The sequence below is a fragment of the Lepidothrix coronata genome, unplaced genomic scaffold (assembly GCF_001604755.1).
Source record: "Lepidothrix coronata isolate B3197 unplaced genomic scaffold, Lepidothrix_coronata-1.0 Scaffold94, whole genome shotgun sequence".
NCBI classification, from domain to species: Eukaryota; Metazoa; Chordata; class Aves; order Passeriformes; family Pipridae; genus Lepidothrix; species Lepidothrix coronata.
Window position 1 is genome coordinate 3,513,703 of NW_016690274.1, and position 15,785 is coordinate 3,529,487.

The following is a 15,785-nucleotide window of genomic DNA, read 5'->3' on the forward strand; positions in this document are numbered from 1 at the left end:
CATCCTTCCTTTTTCTAGCAATTGCAAAGAAAAAAAAATAGTATACAGGAGTGTCAGTACCTCATCCTATCTCTATGCAGTGCTCTTGGGTCTCTCACCACTTCTTTCTCTTTCCTGGCAGTTCTCTGATACATTACATCTGAAACTGGCCCAGAGGCTGATGGAGCAAACAGTGATAGCAAACAGATCTATTTCCCAAGAGGGAAAACACACAACTTCCCCTCTGAAACATCCCCCTAGTTCTTCTAAAAACAGGATGAGAGTCAGGATGCAGAAGCCTGAGTTCAGGGGACTGGGTTTAACCTGGATTTCCTGGCAAACATGCAGAGCTCATCAGTCTGTCATGTACACTTGAATACTCAAAAATGGGAACAGGCTAAAAGTTGGGTTACATTGTTTAAAAGCTCTGTTTACAATTATGAGAAAACCTTGCTCAGTCTCCTATCTGAGTAAACATCCTTGGGGTGTTGCCATCACTTGGAAATAATAGGGATTGTATATACAATACGTCCCCAGATCAACATGGTATGGGGTCAGAGAAGTAATAGTAACTGCTAAAGAACACATTTACTGCATATTTGCTACACTGAAGATTCTTCTAGTAAAAGCAGAAGTCAATCTGTTTGTAGAGAAGCACCTGCAGTTCTGGGGAGATTTTCGTTTAAAATGAATAATATTGCTTAAAGATGCTGTTGCCAATTTACTGAACGCATACTGAAAATCTGCAAAGTTACGCTAGCACCACAGCTTACAGCAAGACTGCAGTTTAAAAGATGGAAATCTTGGAAAGGGCAAAGGGAAGTGAAATTTATTATTCAGAGAAGAGAGCTACAACACCTCATTCCCTGCTTTGCATTATTTGCTGAATATGGCATGACTTAGAAACCTGACAAACTGTTTCAATTTATAGAAGGAACTCCAGTAAGGCCAAAAAAACAGAGCAATTGTGAGGCAAAGCTTGAACAAATATGACTTTGCTTTCTATTGTTTATGGATAGCTTTTCAGGCCGTATCAATACCCTTGCTGTTATTCACATAAATCTCAGAGGTTTTTGCTACAGTGAAGATTTTTTTCTCTGTGTCAGAACCAATCAAACAAAAGCCATATATGGTAGGGCATATATAATGCTCAGAGCAGGTTCACATGTGCAGTCTTTTTTGTAGCTTTTCCAATTAACAGGAACAGTGTTGTCAGCAACAGAGGAAGGTAGTATTGGCCCAAATACCTTCTGGAGGGACAATGACTCACGGTGATACACAATTCTGCCTCCAGGCCCATTTAATCCCTTCTGCCTCCCTCCAGGCCCTATGGCTGCTCATCTGTGTTACAGCACATCACCCACTAGACAAATATGTGTTAAACAACTTGCTGGACTGAGGGCAGTGACTAATTTTGCACTGACTTTGACCAGACTGGGAAGCAGGGTTAGTAAGACTCAAGGCAAGACTGAACATACATTGCTTGTCCACACAAACAGGATTCTTTCCTACCACAGACCACCAAGGTAAACTGTTTTCAGTGTGGTTTACAGTGGAGCCTGCTGGGCTCCACTGGGTACCACAGAAAAGGGAAACCAAACCAGGTTAAAGCAAACATTGCTTCTCCCAGTCTGTCTGGAATCTCTAAACTCTGGTAAATTAAACAACCATCCAGATGTGTTATTTTTAAAACTTTAGACCCCGGTAGTGTTAAGCTGAAGGTTGTGCAGGCAGCAGTGCTGGGTGAGGGAGCTATTGAGAGTGACCACGATCCAGCCAGCTTCTGAAAGTCTGGATGGCTAGTTTTGAACAAATTTTTCCTTTTGTTCCCCAAATCTCTTTGTGAATATGACAAACCAATGCACATCTGTATCAAGTTTCGTGTTTGGCAAACTACTCTCACAATAAAAGAAGTTTTGTAAAAGGTTTACCCCACATTTTCCACACAGCATGAGAGGTACACAAAAACAGTGTCCCCAAAGGGATAAGCTTTCCTGTCTCATAGCATGCCCACACAGAAAATTCAGATCAAAGCCATATACTAAACACTGAACACCCCCCAAAAAACCCTAGGGCCAACATGACATCCTCCTCTGAAAAACATCAAATTCAACATGTTAGTAGCAAGTACAGATGTGTCAAATGGCCTTGATGTGGTCATTTTCCTGCAGATCAATTTTATAAAATCTGCCTCCCAGGAAGAGGCAATTCATGTGAAAATTCAGCTCTCCAAGCTGAGGGAAATGAAGCCACTACTGATGTGGCAGGCTGTCACTAATCAGCACAGGCCTTTATTATTTCAGGTTTGAATAATTTGTATGGTATTGAGGAGATATAATTTATTATTTTCAACACCTTGTCCAATTAGAATGCATCACACGGCCTGGTGTCTTATTGTGCAAGTATCTGGCACAACCTGTCCTGCACAGGTTTCAAATGTATGATCAGGTTAATCACATACACCCCTCTACAAATACTCAAATGGGACTCTTCCATTTTTGAAAGGTTCACAAAAATAACACGTCCCTTTTATCTGAACTAAGATAAGGTCGTTAAATCCCTTTCAGTGAGGAAAATGGGCTATCTCAGAAGATGTTTGTGTAGCTACTGTCTTCTCACTCAGTTGTTTGTGGTACAACACCTACACAGAGACACAACTTAGAAAGCTGGCTAGAACTTGTAAGTGGAGTTTCTTCCCCAGTTGTGTGCTGTCCTCCTGTGGGATCCTTATCTCATTATTATCTGAGGTGAGATGATGATATTTACCCATGGATAAAGTGCTTTGAGGCTGAGAGAAAAGCATTAGGATTACAGGATAACCTTGGAGGTTTACTTCCCAGATTAGAGTTCTCACTATGTTTCCATCCACATGACACTTCTGGTTTCATTATAGTGTTAGACAGGCAGGTATCCTTCAAGAACACTTTTTCATGTTTCATTATCTGAAGTATGACTATTAAACTATAAGACTTCTAGGCCTTCTCTTTTACCAGCATATAATATGGGGGCAGTGACAGTACCCAAGGTAAAATTCACCTCATCTGTCTTATGCTGTTTTGAAAATGAGCATCTGCCTCAAGCAAACCATCTTTGCTTTCTCTTTGGGTGATGAAGTGAGATAAGGCACCTCTAAAAGACAATTTATTGCACTCTGAGACCTTTAACATGAACTAGCTTTCAGACAACCACAAAGGAAGCCCCTAAGCAGCTGTTCACTGCCACACAACTGACTTCTACAAAGTCAGTGTGAGTCCCATACCCCATATCCACTACAGATCCCTCTAAGACTGACAGTCCTTCTACAGAACTAGCAAAAACAAGGGCAGAAATCTTCCTGTTACTGTCCAGTGTTGAATCACTGGAAGATATTCAAATGTGGGACTGTAAAACCTTACAAAAGTATGTCACATCCCAACTGTATTCCACATACTCCCTCTGAACCAGTCCAGCTGGCACTACCCCAGGAAGTGCAGGCAATTGGAAATACAGTGACAGTTGTCTTCATGCACCACTGCACGTTACCCGCAGCAGTACGGATCCAAGATCTTGGGATCAAAGGAAGGAGGCACAGAAAACAAGCACACACATTGCAGCAGGAGGTGACAGTAAACAGAAACTCTCTCAGTCCTCACAGAGAGGTTTTTATTAAGGACTTCTAAAATTAAAGCTCCTTTTAACTTGGTTTTAAATACTTCATTCCCTTGGCACTTTCTTCAAAAGCACAGTTACAAGCTCAGGAGTGCACAGGAAAAGGAACGTGATTTAAGTTTGTAACTCTCTCTTCCCCCCTCACCTGTCTTTTTGGCTGCATTTAGGCCTAGTCACAGAAAGTAATTTTTAAAGGAAGTTTACTTTGCAGAGAATGTGAAATCACCAGTGTTCCTCAAAAATGACTACCAGTAGTATGCACATCCCAAGAGGGGAGAAACAACAACCCTCCTTTGATATAATAAACCCAAAATAATAAAAGGTCAAAAGAGAACAAGAGAAGGAGTGGGTTCCAACACAGGTTTCATTAATAATGGCTGGATTTGAAATCTAGAAATATCAGTGTGATCTAAAGTGAATTTACTCCAAGGAAAAAGAAAACGCACAAAATTCCCTCTCCCTTATTTCTTTCCTGTGTCTTCACTTACTTTCTTTCAGTGTCGGGTGTTGATGCAGTGCTGCTGAGACCAAGTGACTCCTGCAAGAGAAGAAACGTAGCAGTGAGAGCAGACACAAGAGAAGCCTTTACCCAATTTATGCAGAATATCAAATTAAAGACCAAACAAACAAAAGTAGGTGATCAAAATCTACATGCTTACCTCAATCTGGGATCGCAGCTGTAGAGATGTAGGACTCACATCAGGTTTCTCCTAAAACACAACAAATGTCAGGTTAATGAAATTATTCTAAAGACCAGACAGAATAAATCTGAAGGGGAAAAAAAGAGAAGAAGAAACAGGGTAACATAAATTAGGACTACCTCAAAACAATTCTAATAGTAAACATTAACCTCTCCAGAGCGAATTACTTTCAGGATAAACTCTGAAATAATACAGAAAAACAGCTAATTCTATAAATCACTGAAGAATATAGAAGGTAAAATTGTAGAGAGAAGTGATGCAAAACAAAATATAAAGAGGAATTATTTATTTATTTTCACTAGATCATCACACAATTTGTTAGCTAAGTTCAAGTGCAATTTCCAAAAATTCACCTTCAGAGAAAATATACAGGGAAAATCTGGGATTATAAGAGCATGTCTGAGCTAAAAATACCAGGAGGATTCAGAGACATTTCAGAAAGGCCAGTTTCTCACACAGAAACTTGTCAACAGTATGGAGTTCAAATCACCTTCCTTCAAACATCTAGGGTATAACCATCTACTCCAGGACTCTGCCATTCAGGCTCCCTTTGCAGTCAATAGAGACACACAGAAGCTCTTACAGAACAACTCACCCAACAGGTTTCAGCTCTAAGTTAGATGAGGGAGTCCCAGTGGTGGTGTCTAATTTAAGATTGTAAGCCAACTGCCTGAAAGGCACATACTATTAACATGTCTAGCTGAAATCAGTGGGAAAAGTCCAGTTAAAATAGAGGAAGATATTATAGCTTTCAGTATTGAGAAATACACTTTGTGTATGAAATCATAGGGGAACCCACTTATACCTACTTTATTCTCAGCCAGTCCTAGCCCTCGTGAAGCTATAGCAAAGTAAGTACTGTAACTTACTCATCATAACTGGGTAAGCAACCACAGTAATATGCATGCTTCAAAAAAATAAAAAAATGGATTTGTTTCTCACTACTGGAGGGACTTCATGTTCACGCATTCCTCAGCCTACATGTAAAACTCTTATCTCCGTGAAATTGTACTTCCTATGCCCTTTGTTCACAGAAAGGGTGACAAAATGTTCTTGGGATTTAATTAAAAAACAAGAAAACCAGACACAATTTTCTGGAAAGGCAGTCTTTTAATATTAAACAGGAAATTACCACTGACTGCCATGAAGTGGTTTTAGATTAACCCACCCAGAAAGTCTACAAGATTCTAGATTAGAGAGGATCCTACTCTGCCATCATACAACTGAATCAGCTTGCACTGTTGGCCATGGCAGCCAGGAGGGCACAGGATGCCTCACAGCCCTGTGCTTGCCAAGACACAAGGCTGACACTGGGTCACTGTCCTGCTGGAGGATTTTGCCTGGCCATATGTGGTCACTGTATCTGCTTTTCTAATTTTATAACATGAAAAGGGAAATGAAGTTCTTAAGTGGAAGTGGACATTGAAAGGCGATCACATTCATGTACTGACAGGTCCAAAGGACTCCTCTAGTCAAGCAGAAGCTGGACCAAGACCAGGGAAATTCCACTGATGTTCACAGATCAGAAAAGTGAAATTAGCTATTTGGCACCCTCTCTTTTGCCATTAGCTCTGTCAAAATGGAATCCGATTAAGTTTTGCATCTGGAAAAGACTGCAGGCACATTGATGCAAATCCTCCTCAGACACTCTCCAACCCCTGCCTAGCAGTTTGCAAAGAGGTAGGGAAAGACAAGCCCCACAGTCCAAACACTTCACATTCATGAGCACCTTGTTAGTCCACACACTGCTGCACTTTCGAAAAAGGAGCATTTTATCAGCTTTATGTTACAATTTCAGTATGTCAGTTAGGAGAATCCACAATGTCCCCCATGTGCTTTTAGATCCCTTGTTGCAAGGTTTTTTTGTTTGTTTGGTTTGGTTTTTTTTTAATATGCTAGGTTTTTTGTAAACTATCATTTATAAGATGCTGCCTGGCCTCCCAAGACTACAGAAGTCTTTTGCTTGAGCAGCTGCTTGTGAAGTTGAAGCCTGAGACTGCAATTAGATGAAAAGTTACTATTTTCAGCCTAACACTATTCAGATGAACGGTCAGCTGCACCCCATGTAACAAAATCCTAAGAAAATGTGACTGTATTTGCTTTCCCTTTTCTCATTTGCTGTCAAGCCCACCCTGTTAGAATAGGAGCAGTTTTGTAGGATCAAGATGACTGTGGAGGGCAGAAGCAAGGACAACTCTCCTCTCCCTCCTCTAGAGCTCCTCTTTGCAACACTGGAATGCAAAACACCTGATAGTACTGCACGGTTGTGATTAATATTCCTACCTGCCTTTCCAGCAGAATGGTATTTCTTCCTATTGCTATTTACATAAGAAAACAAAGAAAATACTTAGGGAAATAGTACTCTCAACTGAACCTCTGGCTTAGATCTGTATCAGAGATCACAGAACTTTCATCAGCCTCAAGCAATTCTATTTATTTTGGTTAAAATCCATTAAACCTCATGTTAAACCTCACTTTAAAATCCACATGTTGTATTGGCTTTTATTCATCAGGATCAGGGCCCTTTTTTACCAAAGGCTAATTCTAGAAAGTTGAGCAAATGTTGTACTGTTGGCATGCTCTCAAGCAGGCTATAGAATCTTTTCAGAAAATATTTTTAAAAGTTGGTTTCATGAAAGTACATCTTTCACCCTTCTGAACCAAATCTTAAAAATTAAACAGAGGACAGCTTGCACGTATAGAAACAATGGTTGCAGTAAGAGACACTTCTAGCCTGCATTGCCAGGGCTCTGGCCTAGACAAAGCAGGTGTCAGAGCGATAGGTATTTTCTATCCTAGCAGCCTGCTGCCCCAGATATCTGCCCTCCACATATGCCTGTAAAGCTTGTCGGAGGTGTACCAGACATTCACACCACCTACACACTATGCAGTGTTGGTGAACAAAACCCAATAATCTGAGAAAGTACCTGATCAAGTGCAGGCTCCTTAAGCTATGTAATTAAATCCAGTATTTCCTGAAAGTGACTGATTTACTTGCATTGTTTCTGGATTTAAAGGGCCCTAGGCAAGGCCCCTATCCTGTGCTGAGACACTGTCAATGCATATTCAACTAGTCCAATACACTATTAAATCACAGCAACTAAGATCTGAAGATTCTGGAGAAACTGAGATATTCATCAATTGTATCCAATCCCCAGGGAACATATTAGAGGAAGGACAAACTGGCTTAGCACCAGCCTGTCCAGCTACCCTTGAGGTCCAAGGTCAGCACAGCACAGACTCTCAAATACCAATAATAAAGCCAGGGGGAGCTCTTAAAAATTAGTAATGCTAATATATTGCAGAGTGAAGTCCACCGAATTTAAACTAAGAATTCCTCCATCATCACCTACAGCTGATCTAAATCAATCTCAGCTTGCAGAAGAATTTTATTCTCCCATCTTTAAAGCCATTTCTTAGCAGTCCTATTTCCTTCCTGTCTCCTCCTTCATCCAAAGCCAATGCCATCAAGAGGATGGGTGCAGGACAAGTCCCTGAGGTCCTGGTTGAAGCTGTGATCCAGCAGCTAGAGGAAGGGATGGATGGCAGGCATTGAACTGCCCAGGTACTGCCTGGTATTGCCAACCCTTCTCCACTGTTGGCACTGAGGAAAGTGCCTGTGGTGCCAGACTGGTAAGCTTGGGAGCTCTGGTGCAGAAGTGCAAATTGGTGAAATGCTTTTTACAAATCACTCCTTTTGGAAGAAAACACGTGTAGTAATCTTAACAAACAGGATTTGTGGCTTATGCTTCAAGCCTTTAGTTGTTTGCCTCAGGGCTCAAGAAAGAAGCTTACTTCACAGGTAGCTTTTTTTTGTCTACTTTGTACACTGTGATTTATGTGATCATTTGCATACATTTTCTTTTCAAATTATTGCAGGCTTCTAAATATTGTGATTTTGGTTTTATACACTAACTTCCTTGTAAAAATCTTCAAAACAGTTTTGTGACGATTTATGAGCTAAGCCTGAAAAACACAATCAGGTAGAAAATATAAAGCAAAAAATACATGGGAAAAAAGCTGAAAACCTATTTCCTGACTGGAATGGCAGGTTTTGAATTCATGAGGGACTTTTCCTCCCATGACAACTTCAGTTCAGTTGTTCTGTACGTAACGTAACAGATAAGAGACAGACCATGGCCTAGCAGAAGGCATTGCTGTTCTGCTCCTGAAATACACAAGCATAGTAGAGAAGAGCATCTGAAAGGAAAACTGGTTACCCAGGGTATGCCTCACAAATTCTAGGGGGACTGTGTGTATTTTAATCACCTAAATATTATGCTTCATCTGTGCTCCAGACCACAACTTAGTTTAGGAAATTATATTCATTGAATGAATCCCTTCTAATTAGAAATTCATGAATTTCTTCACAGTTTCTGCCACAGGAGCTGTGTCCATTTGAATCATAAATTTAAACACTCCTCTGCAGATCCCGAGACAGGATTAATCTCACTGTGCAGACAAGAACTATGCAAAATGAGACCCAGATGAATGCTGCGAAAATTCAGTGATAACCAGTAATTTATAAATAATTTTATGAAACCATTTCAGCAAGTGTAATTAAAGCACCTACAGCTGAAAATTTCTGAGACAATTCTGCCAGCCTTTTTCCAAATGTTTTCTCTCTTTGCTCTGAACACGCATTACACGTTCTAGTGTAGCTTCTGAAATGATCAAACAAAGCCATATCTGAAAGACAGACAGAGCACTGAAGGCCTGTAAGTGTTTTGCTTTAAAAGCGATCGTTCTGCCCTGGTGTCCTCCACCGCACACTGTATTTCAGCTTCTGTGGAAGTCCTGGAGAAGACAAATGGAAGCCACTGTGCAGAAACAGTGTAGATATGCAGGTGTGTAATGGAAATCACCTACACGTCACTAACTATGGGCTACAGGTCAGAATAAAGAAATAAAAAAGACCTATTCCTATGTCAACCACATCAGCAAGTGTTTGAGAGAACTAAACAATTGAGTGAGCTTCCAGTAGTACAGATTAATAAAGTCCCATTTTCAGTCTCAAACCATAACCTCTGGACCATCCCCTTAGCTGTTACACTGAACAGAGGTTTTCTGCTCCATTACTCTTGCATGTTAGAGCCAGAGCCGACACATGCAAAATGATAACATCCTGCAGCAGAAGCAAAACTCTGATCAAGGAAATGAGCTATGCAGAAGGGATGGTGTAAAAAAAAAAAAGGTATTTAAAAAAATAAATACTTCTACACATGAAACAACAGTCCAAGTGTCTTAGTGCCACATAGAGAAGTGCAGACATAGGTAAACACTTGGCTTAACTACTGATGAAATGCAGCTTCAGAGAGAACACACTGTTACAGCACTCACATATCTGCTTCTAGTGTTAGGGAGGGAAGAAAAATCATGCCTCTCAGCTTGACGCAAATGCTGGAATCTATTGAACTTAACACATCACTGGGGGAAGTGTTTGACGCTCTCCCCTTTGCCAACAGTGAAAACAGAAGGGTATTTTTTCATCCATCTCAAATACACTCCATTCAACATCAAGGCTAGGAGCCACAGGGGCTGAAAAACATTCTACAATGATTTTGAAAAACATAATTCATTAGCAATTACAGAGAAACTGCAGCTTTTGTAAAGCCTGTAACAATAACAAGTGAGGCAGTGCTAACTCATAAATCCACTTGTAACAAACAGAAGCAGAATCCAGCAAAATTACAGCACAAACACAAAAAAAAACCCAACAGCAATGGGCTTCAGAGAAAGAAAAGTCAATACGGAAACACAGCGTTCTGCAGTAGGGAAATCAAATACCTTCTGATCAATTTTCCAAACAAGATGAAGCAAGCTCCGAACTATGGTAGCTGCCTTTGTACTAAAAACATATTAATATAAAGGCACATGAATGCAACTAGGACACAGCAGGTCTTCGATTGATGCATTTTACACCCACTACTCAAATGGTAAAAGAGTGAAGTCCTCTTGTGCCTCTGTACTAGAACTCTTGCTAGTATTAACAGGATGAGCAAGACCTGTCATCTTTGCCTAAAAATCCTTATATCTGTCAGCATTGGCCAAAAAGAGCCAAAAAGAACTTTTATGAAATAATGATGGAAGATACGGGTTTCCAGGGAGGACTTTAGGATAGCAAGGATATTTTTTGCATCAGGAAGAGCTAGAATGTTTCAGAGGAATGAAAAAAACCCTAAACAAACCATATCAAGAAGGGTTATATGTGAAGACAAAGAGGGCTCAGGATGTGACACAGACAAGGGAGGCATGAGATAAAGCCCAACTAGACATTGTCCAAGTGGGGCCCTTCTTGTGCAGGAGCTGACAACGGACCTGGGGAAGAGTCACCACTTCCCCCAGAGAGATGGTTTTGTCCTATGTGAAAAGGACACAAGGAAGAGAGAAAATAAATGAATAAACAAACAAGCAAACAACAGTTTGTTTCAGGGTAGTTTGCGGGAACAGTGTGGTAGTTTGGTCTAGGCCTTCCTTGGTGATCAGTTTGTAACCAAGGAAGGGTCCAGATTTACCCAGTATTCCCTACGATTTTTACGTAAGCAAGGCTATAAGAAGAAAGGAGGGAAGGCCTTCGCTCTCTTTCCTTCCAGCAGCTTGGACGTGCAGGTTCCCTGCTGTTGAGTCTGCCGTGTTGGGGAGCGAGGCCTGGTTAGGCCTTGCCGACCTTGGGAGACAGAGGTTGCCGGCGATCATTCCAGAGCTACTCTCAATTGTCCAAAAGGAGAGTAGTGAGATATTTCTTTGCTAACTCTTTTAGTTGTTAGATATTGGGCTACTAATCGGGATATATATATATATATATATTATTTTGGTTTTGTTTCTTTTCCCTTCCCCCTTCCTGTTCCCTTGTGAAATTGTATATATATTTCAATTGTATATACCTGTAACATAAGTGTAAATATATATATATATAGCTTTAGCTGTCTCTCTTGTTTCGTTTTTTCTTGGTTGTTTTTTCTCCCTCTTCTCCCTGAGGTTTGGGGGGGGGATGTGGGGGGACATGACTTCTTGTGGTAAGGTTTGGAGACTTGGCAGGGAGCCAGATTCAAACCATATCACCAGCCAAGTACAGATTCCTTGCCCAGGTGCCGACCCTTTGGCAAGGATGGCTATGGCAGCATGCTGATACCTTGGCCTCAGCTACTCCCGAACCAATACCCTTAAATAGTGAGGAAAGCAGCACCTCTGAGAGCCAGATGGCCCCACCACCATCCTGCACCCTGCTTTTCTGTAATTGCAGGGCCAGAAATTTAGAGTGGGTTTGAAGTTTTGAAGCACTCAGTGATGTAGCTCCTTGCCTTGAAAGCCATGGCAGAATATGTCAAACCTCCTTCTGAATATCAGTGGTCCTGATTTGTTCCTATGTGCTCTTCAAGACACTTTTCAGATCTTACCAATTCTTCATTTTCATGTACACAAGGCTGTATTATATTTTTATTATTTGCCATTTTCTCAATTTCTCTTCAGCATTTTGAAGAACAACAAGAGATGTATTCTGTTTTTGAAAAGTGGTAAGGAAAGAGAAGGGGAAGCTCAGGTTAAGACCAATGCCTCCAAGAGAACATCTACAGGTGTGCTATAAATTCTTTCAGATGTACCATGGAAGTGTAGGCTAACACAAGTCTGTTGTCATATTTGTATACATACTATACCTGTGCACCTACACACCGATATTTGTGTCTCCAACACATGGAATTTCAGATGATCTATACTGCAAATGAATGGATGCTTTTGTGCTGACTTAATCAATACACTCAACGCTCAGGGATTCTTGTGAAATGAGTTGTTATTGTAATACTGATGACTTTTTCTGCAAGTACACCCCCTTTCACATCATCATTTACTGTGATAGCTAACAATTTAAAAACTATATTTTTTTTTCACTTTATGTTGTACCAGACAATAAGTTACCAATGAATTATTCAGAAGACCTGTAGCAGAAAACAGAAACTACAGTTGACTTTGAGATACTAAGGCCTTAAAAACCCTGGTAAAATTAAGGAGGAGGTAAATGAAAAGAAAGCTCTACTCATTAAGAAATCCACAAAGGTTTTTTTGTATTCCACAGATGCATGGAGTACCAGCAATGAAGTCCCTCATTTCAGGGGGAAGAAAAAAGACAAAATTTTGCATTAATTTCATTCTGGGAAAGCAAGTGATTTGCTTGACTTCACTAAAAAGGAGACAGATCTAACAAAATTATAAAGGTTATCTAATGGGAAGCAATGGGTATTTTAGTTTAAAACTTCCCTCCACTTTTTAATTTTTTTTTCTAATTCATGTTGAACGATAAGCTGAAGGGCATTTTGTGTCAGAAACTTCCATCATAGAGTCACTGTAATGCACAGTAAATTGGACAGTTCTTTTGCTTGAGACACCTCAAAGCAAAACTCAAAAACATATGAAAGAGATCTGACTCTTTCTGTTAGATTCTTTAGTTGTAGTGGGCAAAACCAAAATTCAGATCTCAAGAGCATCATGGGCAGTGGAAGAAACACAACAATTCACAAGAAATCTGGCACCGCCCTTTGTTTCTACAACTGTTACTCTCTAGGCTGCTGTCAGGCCATGCTCTACAGAGCTCCTGACTTCCTCTTGGCTTTACATGCCTCTGGGAAAACTTGCACCTACATCCAAGTTCCCAATTTTAAAAAGTCTGTATGTATAAAGGTTCATATACCTGCTCTGTGGGTTTTTTTAAACATGAAATCAAACCTTTCGGAACAGAACTAAATCTCTTATTTAATTCCAGAAAATGGAATTAAGACTTTCTCACATTCAGCACAGAATTTCTGAAAGTTTTAGTGCTACTGCTCAGAAAATGGATGTAACTTTCAACCTTTTAGGGAAGTGAAAGAATCCAGTAAAAAACCCCAACAAACAAACAAAACTAAAAACCTAAACAACACAAATAAAACCACATCAACCCCACCAGGAAAAAGAGGCAACAGAATCATGTAACAGAGAACTGAGCTGAGCCAGGACCTGAGCCACATTATCCCACATCCCTGGCAAGCAGTCTTATCATGAGGCTCTGCCCACACACAAGTTTACTGGTTTTCTCATCTTTCCATGAAGAGATTCAAACAGCCTACTGTTACATCCTTTTGTGCAATAATAATTATGTCAAAACTTTAAACATTTGGGCAAAATGGATTCTTGCTTTCCAATTCACAGTAACTGTACCTCTTTTTTCCTCTTTCAGAGGTTAAAAACATCAACAGCTGCCAGCTCAAAAAAAGCAGACATCCTGAACACAGGCCTTTGTTGGCAGTAAGCCTTACAGCCCAAGCCTTCAAGCCATCCATTCTCTGCGGTTTAGACTGGGTAGGCTCCTTCTGCTAATTTGCCCTGTCAGTTTACTGTTTTTAATTCAGCTTAGTTCCTGCTTAGTGACTTCTGTGTTCATTATTTCATGAGAATACTGCAGTCAAAAAGTTGTAACAACATTAGATATGCTGTATATTTCAAAAGTTATAAATACGGAGGGCTGGTGGGGTCTGACCACCATTTCAGCCACTCTGACACAGCAGGAATACAAACAAGGAAAGGTTTTGAAAAAAAAATTTCTATCAGACAAGCTTATGTCAGCATACTGGGAACTGACTCTCTAATAACATTTTTCTATTACAATAAACTCATTCTGAAGAAACAGTTTATATGAGGATTCTTTTTAAGAAGGCTCTTGAAGCAGGAAAAAAACTGCTCATACTGGAGGAAATTTTCATATAGATATATATTTCTAGAATATGACTTTTATAACAATTCAAAAAGCAGAATAAATGTTTAACTTGAAATCAAACTGGTTCTGTTTACTATGTATATATGTGAAACTGAACACCTGAAAATTAAGACTGATACGATGAATTCATTTCCTAGAGCTGGACACTGAACTGGTCACTCTCAACCTGCATAAATGCACTCCAGGAATGTGAGGGGGTGAGAGGAAAGACGCAAGGTTGATAGCTGGATGCTACCTTCGAAGTCTCCTAGAAAGTGAGAAGTTAATTTCTTGAACAAGAGTACTGAAAACAAATTAATGCAAAAAAGGATTAGCCCACAAATTGCTAGTCTGTACTTACATATCCTTCCTGCTGTAAAAACTGCCTTTGGCAAAAAAACCCCAAATTTTAAATTAGCCGTTCTCGCTTTACCTTTGAAATTGAAGCCTACATTTGATGGATACTTTGGGCCAGAACATTACTTAAGTCATCACTGGTCATCACATGATGATTATCATCAAATTGAATTTTAAATCAACTCCGATGCATTCTTTAGCCTCAAAGTCAACATGGAAGATTATTCCCATCAGAGGGAGAAATTATTATTGAATGCCATTATACTATCTGGTACTGTTCTGTGTATTTACATAGATGATACACAGCACCCCTGTTTGAGAATAGCAAAAAGTAATTATTGCCTACTACACATTCATGATAAAAATCTTTACCTATGCAAGTACTGATAGAAATACTCTTCATTTTCTATTTACACTAAAGTAAGACTGGGCTAGAAGCTCATATGCCATAGATGGAGTAGTTAACAGGAACAGCCCCAACGGGTGGTGCAGCAAATGGAAGCCTTGCTCTATAGGATTACTGCTGCAACCAGTTTTGCTTTGAAGGATAATGGTGCAACAGTGACATCTGACAGCTCCAATCAGCACAACTGCTGGTAAGGGGTTAAATTAAAGGCTTCAATCATGCCATTAACAGCTCCCGCTGTTGGGCCAGGCTCCAGCCCAGCTTTGGAGTTCCAGCCAATTTTTGCAAAGCTCAGCTGTTCTCCTGAGAAAGCACAAGTGGACTCCTGCCACATGACCAGCACTTGGGCTAGAAGGTAGATTTTCCCTGGCACACAGGCCAGACAGAAGAAAAGTGCTTAATACAGGTTTCAGCGATTCTTAAATTTAAAGGGCAACAAATACGAATTCTGAGGATGTGTCAAGCAGCTCTAAGATGCTCATCCTTTTCTTTTTTCAAAGCAGAAGGCTTCTCCATAAGAGAAGCAGTACGAGTAAGAACGCTCTCCCCAAGAGCCACAGCAGCCTCCTGGTGAGATCAGGCTTGTGCAGTCCCTGGGGGTGATTGCTGCTCTCTCCAGCCCAGGGGCATCACAGGATTGCACAGGATGGGGATGCACAGTTTTGCTTTGCCCGGTTGTGTTTTTATGCAACATGCGGTTATTCCATCACAGACTGAGCGAGGGTCTTTTCCAAACAAAAGACCAGTTGTTGAATGATGAACAAACTTAGTATCAAGAACGTCTGCAGAGAAAAAAATAGTCATGATACTGTTATGTCCTGCTTACAGACAAAGCATTTGAACCTCAGCAAACATCCGTCGTTCAGTAATCACAGATAACTCAGACCCAAAAAATCTGCAAAGAAAGCTGCCATCACTACTCCAAGCAAATCATCTGCAATCATTATCCACAGCTGTTCACTGGAGAATT

At 40.3% G+C, this 15,785-nt stretch overlaps 1 protein-coding gene across 1 annotated transcript in view; it reads right to left on the bottom strand.

The window, feature by feature from the left end:
- SASH1 (SAM and SH3 domain containing 1) overlaps window positions 1-15,785 on the bottom strand; it is a 124,319-nt gene that overhangs the window by 57,474 nt on the left and 51,060 nt on the right. The window contains 2 exon segments of the mRNA XM_017822052.1: window positions 4,116-4,165; window positions 4,287-4,337. Coding sequence (XP_017677541.1) covers window positions 4,116-4,165; window positions 4,287-4,337 — 101 coding nt within the window.